Source organism: Salmo trutta, chromosome 26, assembly GCF_901001165.1.
Source record: "Salmo trutta chromosome 26, fSalTru1.1, whole genome shotgun sequence".
Classification (NCBI taxonomy): domain Eukaryota; kingdom Metazoa; phylum Chordata; class Actinopteri; order Salmoniformes; family Salmonidae; genus Salmo; species Salmo trutta.
In genome coordinates, this window is record NC_042982.1 from 32,858,951 (window position 1) to 32,871,287 (window position 12,337).

The following is a 12,337-nucleotide window of genomic DNA, read 5'->3' on the forward strand; positions in this document are numbered from 1 at the left end:
TGTCTTAGGTTTGATCAACGGCAGGGTGACAAGGCAAATAAAACACTGGGTCTCACTGGGGCCATAAACCATGAAAAAACAGCACACCACCAAGAGGAGAACATCACTGAATATACACTACCCTAACACCACCAAGAGGAGAACATCACTGAATATACACTACTCTAACACCACCAAGAGGAGAACATCACTGAATATACACTACTCTAACACCACCAAGAGGAGAACATCACTGTATATACATTACTCTAACACCACCAAGAGGAGAACATCACTGAATATACACTACTCTAACACCACCAAGAGGAGAACATCACTGAATATACACTACTCTAACACCACCAAGAGGAGAACATCACTGAATATACACTACTCTAACACCACCAAGAGGAGAACATCACTGAATATACACTACCCTAACACCACCAAGAGGAGAACATCACTGAATATACACTACTCTAACACCACCAAGAGGAGAACATCACTGAATATACACTACTCTAACACCACCAAGAGGAGAACATCACTGAATATACACTACCCTAACACCACCAAGAGGAGAACATCACTGAATATACACTACTCTAACACCACCAAGAGGAGAACATCACTGAATATACACTACTCTAACACCACCAAGAGGAGAACATCACTGAATATACACTACTCTAACACCACCAAGAGGAGAACATCACTGAATATACACTACTCTAACACCACCAAGAGGAGAACATCACTGAATATACACTACTCTAACACCACCAAGAGGAGAACATCACTGAATATACACTACTCTAACACCACCAAGAGGAGAACATCACTGAATATACACTACTCTAACACCACCAAGAGGAGAACATCACTGAATATACACTACTCTAACACCACCAAGAGAACATCACTGAATATACACTACTCTAACACCACCAAGAGGAGAACATCACTGAATATACACTACTCTAACACCACCAAGAGGAGAACATCACTGAATATACACTACTCTAACACCACCAAGAGGAGAACATCACTGAATATACACTACTCTAACACCACCAAGAGGAGAACATCACTGAATACACACTACTCTAACACTACCAAGAGGAGAACATCACTGTATATACATTACTCTAACACCACCAAGAGGAGAACATCACTGAATATGCATTACTCTAACACCACCAAGAGGAGAACATCACTGTATATACACTACTCGTACGCCACCAAGAGGAGAACATCACTGAATATACACTACACATATAAAATACATGCAGACACCTTGATGTTCACTTTCGGCTTAATTCTATCTACCGAGAACTTAACAACTAGCGAAGGCGGTATTTGAACATATTTCTACCCAGTACAGGCCGGTAAGCATATCTGGGCCCCAACCAGTTAGACCAGCATCATCAAATAGCAAAGATATGATTTTTCAACTAAAACCACGAGCGTAAAGTCATATTTAATATGTTATCAATTAGGACGCAAACATAAAGACAGACAGTAATACAGGTAAATGTAATGGTTTTCTACAATTGTCACGCTCTGACCTAGGAGAGCTGTGTTTTCTCTGTTTAGTTAGGTCAGGGTGTGATAGGTGGGTGGGTATTCTATGTTTTGTTTTCTATGTTTTGGCTGGGTATGGTTTACAATCAGAGGCAGCTGTCTATCGTTGTCTCTGATTGGAAGCCATACTTAGGCAGCCTGTTTTTCCCTGTGTTTTTGTGGGATCTTGTTTTTGTGCAGCTGTGTTTGAGCAGCCCCAGAACGTCACGTTTGTTTCAGTTTCACCTGTTTATTGTTTTGTTCAAGTTCACAAATAAAATATGTGGAACTACCGGCACGCTGCGCCTTGGCTGATTTATGACAGGGAATTCGAAGACAGCACTCGTGACAACAACAGTAATACAGGTAAACGTAAGGATTTCCTACAAGAGTAATACAGGTAAACGTAAGGGTTTCCTACAAGAGTAATACAGGTAAACGTAAGGGTTTTCTACAACAGTAATACAGGTAAACGTAAGGGTTTCCTACAACAGTAATACAGGTAAACGTAAGGGTTTCCTACAACCGTAATACAGGTAAACGTAAGGGTTTCCTACAACAGTAATACAGGTAAACGTAAGGGTTTCCTACAACAGTAATACAGGTAAACGTAAGGGTTTCCTACAACAGTAATACAGGTAAACGTAAGGGTTTCCTACAACAGTAATACAGGTAAACGTAAGGGTTTCCTACAACCGTAATACAGGTAAACGTAAGGGTTTCCTACAACAGTAATACAGGTAAACGTAAGGGTTTCCTACAACAGTAATACAGGTAAACGTAAGGGTTTCCTACAACAGTAATACAGGTAAACGTAAGGGTTTCCTACAACAGTAATACAGGTAAACCTAAGGGTTTCCTACAACAGTAATACAGGTAAACGTAAGGGTTTCCTACAACAGTAATACAGGTAAACGGCTGCGTGGTCCCATGGTGTTTATACTTGCGTACTATTGTTTGTACAGATGAACGTGGTACCTTCAGGCGTTTGGAAATTGCTCCCAAGAATGAACCAGACTTGTGGAGGTCTACAATTATTTTTCTGCGGTCTTGGCTGATTTCTTTAGATTTTCCCATGATGTCAAGCAAAAACGCACTGAGTTTGAAGGTAGACCTTGAAATACATCCACAGGTACACCTCCAATTGACTCAAATTATGTCACTTAGCCTATCAGAAGCTTCTAAAGCCATAACATCATTTTCTGGAACTTTCTAAGCTGTTTAAAGGCACAGTCAACTTAGTGTATATAAACTTCTGACCCACTGGAATTGTGATACAGTGAATTATAAGTTAAATAATCTGTCTGTAAACAATTGTTGGAAAAATTACTTGTGTCAGGCAGAAAGTAGATGTCCTAACCGACTTCCCAAAACTATAGTTTGTGCATGTAAACTTCCGACTTCAACTGTATATCTCACTTCTGGGTGGCTCCACGGTTCAGTGGCTGATTCAATTTATCCAAAGATACTATAAGACCTCAGAATTTCCCCTCCGTCAACATAAATTCATCAATTACTTTTTTTGGATATATTTATTAACTCGACACCTTCAATGCAAGCTAATACATGTTAAGCTTCATAGTTGATGCTTGTGTTCATTGCATTAAGTTGTCACAAAATTTCACTTCCAACCTCCCTCTGGTCAAGGTTATGGTAGGTCTACCATGGGCAGCATCGTCTGTTCAGCCAGGCCTAGTCACCCAGCCAGTTCAGCACCATGGACAGGGTTATAGCTCGTCACCTAGCCATTTCAGCACCATGGACAAGGCTCTAACTATTCACCCAGCCAGTTCAGGACCATGGACAGGGCTCCAACTATTCACCCGGCCAGTTCAGCACCATGGACAGGGCTCTTGGTGACTACAAGGCAGAGTATGGAGTAGGTTAAAATAAAACTGGGCGAACAGGCCTCCCCACATTGACAGTGTAGTATCCTATCCTAGCAGGCCCGTTAGTTGGTATGTAGTGTCTGTTGACAGACAGACAGACATATCCTGAGGATCTGTTTCTAATGCTTTCCTCCTCATCCTCCACCTCTTCCTCAGCAGTTTCCTCTTTTATGCAGTCATGTTATTCATCATTCTTCCATCCGTTAGCCAGCTTTTAACTTAACTTCTTCCAATTAATCATTTCAGACAGGAGAGGAGGAAGCAAACTAACGGCATCAAAGTTTACTTTGAGATGAAGAGGAGGAAGCAAACTAACGGCATCAAAGTTAACTTTGAGATGAAGAGGAGGGGGGAAACTAACGGCATCAGTGTTTACTTTGAGATGAAGAGGAGAGGAGAAGAGGAGGGAAACTAACGGCATCAGTGTTTACTTTGAGATGAAGAGGAGGAGGGAAACTAACGGCATCAGTGTTTACTTTGAGATAAAGAGGAGGAGGGAAACTAACGGCATCAGTGTTTACTTTGAGATGAAGAGGAGGAGGGAAACTAACGGTATCAGTGTTTACTTTGAGATAAAGAGGAGGAGGGAAACTAACGGCATCAGTGTTTACTTTGAGATGAAGAGGAGGAGGGAAACTAACGGCATCAGTGTTTACTTTGAGATGAAGAGGAGGAGGGAAACTAACGGCATCAGTGTTTACTTTGAGATGAAGAGGAGGAGGGAAACTAACGGCATCAGTGTTTACTTTGAGATAAAGAGGGGAAGAGCTACGTCTGTACCTCCCTGGGTTGGGGTCTCCCTGGGGTATCCCACTAGAACACCCCGTACGTACAGACACACACACACACACCATAAAAGTCTTTGAAGAGTGCAACTCAGGCACAGTGAGATAATTGAAAGCACCATGACAACCAGCCATTCCGCAGTCAATCTTCTGCTAGTTCATTCATTCAACATCTGGGGGCTGCCTGTCTGCCTGCCTGCATAGGGAAAAATATGTAAAAAGTCTTTCATGATTCATGATTTTCAGCCAAAGGGATTAATTCCAGGTCCGATCAACTGAGACCACTCTCACATTGTAAATCAGACAGAGGACACAGACTAGATTCTCAGATGTTTCTCACAGCCCAGCTACATGGATACAAAAGCAGTTGTGCTACCCACAAACCCCAGAGAAATAATCTCCCTTGGGATAGTTTGTAGCAAATGTATAAAAGGCTGGGATCGTCCCACTCACAGCTGTTATACACCATCAGTACACCGTAGATACAATGTAAGTACTCACAGGTCAGATAAACAAGCAGTCAGTCATTCAGTTCACCATATACACACACACACACACACACACACACACACACACACACACACACACACACACACACACACACATATATATATATATATATATATACACACACGTATATATACACAGTTGAAGTCGGAAGTTTACATACACCTTAGCCAAATACATTTAAACTCAGTTTTTCACAATTCCTGACATTTAACCCTAGTACAAATTCCCTGTCTTAGGTCAGTTAGGATCACCACTTTATTTTAAGAATGTGAAATGTCAGAATAATAGCAGAGAGAAAGATGTATTTCATATTTTGTTTCTTTCACAACATTCAAAAGTGGGTCAGAAGTTTACATACACTCAATTAGTTTTCGGTAGCATTGCCTTTAAATTGTTTAACTTGGGTCAATCGTTTCAGGTAGCCTTCCACAAGCTTCCCACAATAAGTTGGGTGAATTTTGGCCCATTCCTCCTGACAGAGCTGGAGTAACTGAGTCAGGTTCGTAGGCCTCTTTGCTGGCACACGCTTTTTCAGTTCTGCAGACATATTTTCTACAGGATTGAGGTCAGGGCTTTGTGATGGCCACTCCATTACCTTGACTTTGTTGTCATTAAGCCACAACTTTGGAAGTATGCTTGGGGTCACTGTCCATTTGGAAGACCCATTTGCGACCAAGCTTTAACTTTCTGACTGATGTCTTGAGATGTTGCTTCAATATATGCACATCATTTTCCTGCCTCATGATGCCATCTATTTTGAGAAGTGCACCAGTCCCTGCTGCAGCAAAGTACCTCCATAACATGATGCTGCCAGCCCTCGTGCTTCACGGTTGGGATGATGTTCTTCGGCTTGCAAGCCTCCCCCTTTTTCCTCCAAACATAACGATGGTCATTATGGCCAAACAGTTCTATTTTTGTTTCATCAGACCAGAGGACATTTCTCCAAAAAGTACGATCTTTGTCCCCATGTGCAGTTGCAAACCGTAATCTGGCTTTTTTATTGTGGATTTGGAGCAGTGGCTTCTTCCTTGCTGAGCAGCCTTTCAGGTTACGTCGATATAGTACTTGTTTTACAGTGGATATAGATACTTCTGTACATGTTTCCTCCAGCATCTTCACAAGGTCCTTTGCTGTTGTTCTGGGATTGATTTTCACTTTTCGCACCAAAGTACGTTCATCTCTAGGAGACAGAACGCGTCTCCTTCCTGAGCGGTATGACGACTACGTGGTCCCATGGTGTTTATACTTGCGTACTATTGTTTGTACAGATGAATATGGTACCTTCACGCGTTTGGGAATTGCTCCCAAGGATGAATCAGACTTGTGGAGGTCTACAATTCTTTTCTGAGGTCTTGGCTGATTTCTTTTGATTTTCCCATGATAACAAGCAACAACAAAAAAGGCACTGAGTTTGAAGTTAGGCCTTGAAATAAATCCACAGGTACACCTCTAATAGACTCAAATTATGTCAATTAGCCTATCAGAAGCATCTAAAGCCATGACAACATTTTCTGGAATTTTCCAAGCTGTTTAAAGGCACAGTCAACTTAGTGTATGTACACTTCTGACCCACTGGAATTGTGATACAGTGAATTATAAGTGAAATAATCTGTCTGTAAACTATTGTTGGAAGAATTCCTTGTGTCATGCACAAAGTAGATGTCCTAACCGACTTCCCAAAACTATAGTTTGTTAAAAAGTAATTTGTGGAGTGGTTGAAAAACGAGTTTTAAAGACTCCAACCTAAGTGTATGCAAACTTCCGACTTCAACTGTGTGTGTGATGTATGTATGTATGTATGTATGTATGTATGTATGTATGTATGTATGTATGTATGTATGTATGTATGTATATATATATAACAGAGAGAAGGTACTCACAGGTGAGGCAGACGAGCAGGCCTCTGAGGATCATCTCACAGGGTGCCCTCCAACTCTTCCTTAGCCTCGCTTGGACCGGGGGAATCATGATCTCCGCCGGGACGAAGAACTGGATGGCAAAACTGACAAACACTCCGAAGGAGTACAGGATCTTCACCATCTGATTGGTCCTGCAGAGAGAAATACACAAAGGGGAGATAAGTGTGAGAACTGCTTTGAACCAGTGGATTTGAAACAGAGCCTGGTGTGTTTGGAATAGAGGCCCAGCCATGTTTTGACCACAGACTCAGCTGTATTTATTCTACAGGTCCAGGTGTGTTTGGAATAGCGGCCCAGCCATGTTTTGACCACAGTCTCAGCTGTATTTATTCTACAGGTCCAGGTGTGTTTGGAATAGAGGCCCAGCCATGTTTTGACCACAGTCTCAGCTGTATTTATTCTACAGGTCCAGGTTTGTTTGGAATAGAGGCCCAGACATGTTTTGACCACAGTCTCAGTTGTGTTTATTCTACAGGTCCAGGTGTGTTTGGAATAGAGGCCTTGCCATGTTTTGACTAGTCTCAGCTGTATTTAGTCTAAAGGTCCAGGTGTGTTTGCAGTTAATCCCCATGGGGCCTTACTGTACAGTAACAGGCAGAGGTATGTATAACCACAGGGGCCAATGACAATGTTTGGTCTAAAGCACAGGAGGCTCCTGAGGGGAGGACAGTTCATAATATTGGCTAGAATGGAGTGAATTGAAGGGCACATGGAAACCATTCATTTTTTCCATTCCAGTCATTACAATGAACCCGTCCTCCCCACCGGCTGCCTGTGGTCTAAGTATGTTTAATAACAAGGGCCAGGGACAATGTTTGGTCTAAAGTGTGTTTAATAACAAGGGCCAGGGACAGTGTTTGGCCTAAAGGTAGAGAAAGTGTGTTGCAAAAGGAATGTCATATGTGTGTTGAAGCAAGTATGGTTGATACACTGGCAGGCTGCTGAGATGAGGCCCCACACACACACACACACACACACACACACACACACACACACACACACACACACACACACACACACACACACACACACACACACACACACACACACACACACACACACACACACACACCACCCCAAGAGGAATACATCTGTGTGTGGTGTGATTAATCATGGGTCCACTCTGTGGTTTCCTGTGAGTGAAGCAGGAGATTATGGGTTACGGCCACCTCAGGCAACCCTGACACCTTACGCTAAATCTCCCAGGTTACTACCAGCCATACACAGACAAGGAAGTCATCCAATCCAAACACTTTAATCCACGCACCCTGCCTTGCCTCGCAGCCAGGCCCACGCTAACAGATATCATGTTGTAAATGACTATTGTAGCTGAAAACGGCTGATTTTATATGGAATATCTACATAGGCTTTCAGAGGCCCATTATCAGCAACCATCCCTCCTGTGTTCCAATGGCATGTTGTGTTAGCTAATCCAAGTTTATCATTTTAAAAGGCTAATTGATCATTAGAAAACCCTTTTGCAACTATGTTAGCACAGCTGAAAACTGTTGTTCTGATTAAAGAAGCAATAAAACTGTCCTTCTTTAAACTAGATGAGTATCTGGAGCATCAGCATTTGTGGGTTCAATTACAGGCTCAAAATGGCCAGAAACAAAAACATCTTTTGAAACTCGTTAGTGTACTCTTTGTTCTGAGAAATGAAGGCTATTCCATGCAAGAAACTGCCAAGAAACTGAAGATCTCGTACAACGCTGTGTACAGAACAGCGCAAACTGGCTCTAACCAGAATAGAAAGAGGAGTGGGAGGCCCCGGTGCACAACTGAGCAAGGGGACAAGTACATTAGTGTCCAGTTTGAGAAACAAGACGCCTCACAAGTCCTCAACTGGCAGCTTAATTAAATAGTATCCGCAAAACACCAGTCTCAACATCAACAGTGAAGAGGCGACTCTGGGATGCTGGCCTTCTAGGCAGAGTTGCAAAGAAAAAGCCATATCTCAGACTGGCCAATAAAAATAAAAGATTAAGATGGGCAAAAGAACACAGACACTGGACAGAGGAAGATTGGAAATAAGTGTTACAGACAGACGAATCTAAGTTTGAGGTGTTCGGATCACAAAGAAGAACATTCGTGAGACGCAGAAAACATTTAAAGATGCTGGAGGAGTGCTTGATGCCATTTGTCAAGCATGGTGGGGGCAATGTGATGGTCTGGGGGTGCTTTGGTGGTGGTAATGTGGGAGATTTGTACAGGGTAAAATGGATCTTGAAGAAGGAAGGCTATCATTTTGCAAAGCCATGCCATTCCCTGTGGACGGCACTTAATTGGAGCCAATTTCCTCCTGCAACAGGACAATGACCCAAAGCACAGCTCCAAACTATGCAAGAACGATTTAGGGAAGAAGCAGTCAGCTGGTATTCTGTCTATAATGGAGTGGCCAGCACAGTCACCGGACCTCAACCCTATTGAGCTGTTGTGGGAGCAGCTTGACTGTATGGGACATAAGAAGTGCCCATCAAGCCAATCCAACTTGTGGGAGGTGCTTCAGGAAGCATGGGGTGAAATCTCTTCAGATTACCTTAACAAATTGACAAATGGAATACCAAAGATCTGCAAGGCTGTAATTGCTGCAAATGGAGGATTCTTTGACGAAAGCAAAGTTTGAAGGACGCAATTATTATTTCAATTAAAAATCATTATGTATAACCTTGTCAACGTCTTGGCTACATTTCCTATTCATTTTGCAACTAATTTCATGTATGTTTTCATGGAAAACAAGGACATTTCTAAGTGACCCCAATCTTTTGAACCGTAGTGTATTTAAAATACTTTTTTCAAATACCTGGGTTAAATGTATGGGAGTGCATTTGAGTATTTAAAATACTTTCCAAGTGTATTTCCAAATACATAAAAATATTCAACTAGCTGAACACTTACTTGTATGAATGTATTTGAAAGTAAATTAGATATTTGAAATCTCATCTGTGTGTGACAGGTGCTGGGAGCGTTTGTATGATGAGACTGGAGACTTGCAAAGGCACTCACAATGGTTTGATATTCTGGCATCGTTTTGCATTTTAAATCCCAAACATAAAACGGCAACCGAACACACGATTTCTGTAAAAAAAAAATAAGAAAATGAATAGCAGCACTATAAAAAAAGACATCTGCATTAAGCCATAAACAAATTATATGCATATGAAAAATGCATCTAAATATATTAACAAGATATAGTCCCGAAATTGAACATTATAGGGTCATTGACAGACGAAGCTCTCTAGTCTAGTGTATATCCTGCAGTGGCATAACTCTTCCTGGCTGGCTGTGGAGTAGAGTAGGAACTAAGAATACAGTGGGCTCTGCTTCCCCAGTCAAGAACAACCACTTGTCATGGCCAGAGGCAAAAAAGCAGATGAAGCAGCTGGAAAACTTCAATAGTTTTCTCCTGGAGGTAGTGTAACGATCACTGAGCTTATAAATGAACGGTGACGACGCGCCTGTGAGCCATCGCCACGTCAGGACATTTTCCTCCATTTCTCCCCACACAAATTGACTAAATTGTTTGGTCTACGTACTGTCTTATTAAAATACAATTTTCCACCACCATGCTAGGGTGGTTAATGCTACTCCTGTACATTGTGTACAGCATTCAGACACGGGTAAACAACAGACTGGTGCAACCTGATTGGCTGAACACTGTACACAACGTAGCACAAGCTACTGGGTTTTATTAAAGACAGTTTGCACATTTTCCCAGTTTTTTACTTGGCTGCACTCCATTAAAGCTAGTTAAGGAGGAAACCAATGCCTTTGCAGCCTGAATGAAATATGTTTTATATACTCGCTGGTTGGTTAGGATAGAATGGAAAATATGGCGCTGTACAACGTGATGGTCAGGAGTAGGCTACAGTACTGGGCTATTTAGCTAAAGAATCCCTGTGCTGTGCGGGCACGCGGGAGACCGGGGTTCAATTCCCCGACAGGGAGGAAGTAGTAGGCTGTCCTTTTAGATAAGAATTTTCTCAACTGATTTGCCTAGTTAAATAAAGGTTACACTAAGAACATAACATTGCTACACCCTAATTCTAGTCTAGTCAACACCCAAACAGAGATTAAGTTAAAATAAAAACCTAATTGACTTATGAAGACCAGTCCCCATGCTTGTCTCAGAGCAGCACGAAAAGGTGCTAAAATGGTTGAAGGCTTTTGCTTCAAATCCTATTGCTTCTAACTTCAATATGCTCTTTAAATAAATAAGACCTACACCACTTTTAATAGCACATAACTCAACAGTAGTGAGACTCATGTCGCCTACGGTATGATCAAAAAATATGACGTGTGTCACGTCCTGACCAGTAAAACGGGTTATTTGTAGTTTGGTCAGGGTGTGGCAGGGGGTGTTTGTTTTGTGTGTTTCTGGTTTATGTTCTATGTTATCTATTTCTGTGTGTTTATCTAGTTTCTATTTCTGTGTTGGGTTTTTTGCAATGACCTCCAATTAGAGGCAGCTGATTCTAAATTAAAACCAAAAGCCGCCTCATGGGTTAACCCCGTTGAACCTGCATCTGTAGCAATGCATTTTTCACTTCGGGAGCCCTCATCCAAAGTATCAAAATACAGAGAGCATTTGGTAATGGGCTATTATAATACTATTATAGTACTGTACATGGTGTCCAGGTCAGGATAACCTAAACATTGATTTATTAAAGAATATCAGAAAGAATGTTGGTACTTATTTATTTTGATCCAAAGCCATGAATGAGTGAGTCATTCAGCTTTATGTAGGTGCCGGTCTATATGACTGTGCCATCAACTTGATAATATATAAGAATATTTTGGAGGTTATTTTGATTTTAAAAAATCTGAATAAAGGCCAAAATAATATTTGTAAAGGCCAAAACATTTATTTCTGTTTTTAGAGGGAGAGAAACGCTGGGCTAGTTGTGTGCCGCCCATAAAGGCCAAAATATAGCCCTGCTAATGGCGCTGTACAACGTGACCATGAGTATTTTCCAGTAAGCAACAATTTGTTCCCCTTCATTAGACAACTTTGTTCCAATATTTCTGATATTTATTCCCATAATAATTCATTATGGATCCATAACTAAATAAACGTCGGCATTTTGAAAGAGTATTTTTATTAACGAAAGCATAAAGATGCTGATGAAGAAATACAGTACATGCTTTTACATTTGGATAATAATTCATTTTGAAGATATAAGCCACCTGCATTTGTTTATTAGGCTATAGCAGAACAGCAGAACGGTCCGGACAGCCCTTGCTGTGCCTGGTGAGCAGTTGGTCAAGTTCTGTTGTCAGAAGAGGAATGGAAATATTAGGGTGAACCGACGACCTGATGAACCAGCAAAGTATGTCAACTCTGCCTGTTGGAGGTGGAGTTCCAGAGCTCACAGGTGTGCCTGGCATGGATTGTGACTCCATCTCATTCCTAGCACTCCTCAACACCTGAATCTCAACCAATGCCGCCTGGCTCTGAACAAATGCATCAGCTGTCGCCTGTATCTCTGCTCTCAGATGTTTCTCTTTCTGCTGGTCTGCCTTCAATGGCCCGATCTCAATCTTCAAAGTTTGAATCTGATCCATGTGCACCTTCATCAGATGAGCAGAATGGTACCACCCTAGGCCCCCATCCATTAGTGGCCTATGAGAGAAACGGTAGATCAATTAAGAATTAAAAGCGACTCCAACACACAAATGCTGCGTACACATC

At 41.7% G+C, this 12,337-nt stretch overlaps 1 protein-coding gene across 7 annotated transcripts in view; it reads right to left on the bottom strand.

The window, feature by feature from the left end:
- Positions 1-12,337, bottom strand: part of slc36a4 (solute carrier family 36 member 4) — a 237,139-nt gene that overhangs the window by 171,473 nt on the left and 53,329 nt on the right. For 6 of the 7 annotated variants that reach the window (XM_029715727.1, XM_029715726.1, XM_029715725.1 and 3 more), the window contains one exon: positions 6,607-6,776. In XM_029715727.1, coding sequence (XP_029571587.1) covers positions 6,607-6,776 — 170 coding nt within the window. Of the gene's footprint in view, positions 1-4,177; positions 4,413-6,606; positions 6,777-12,337 lie in introns of those variants that run through there. The other variant, XM_029715728.1, reaches the window with a different exon arrangement.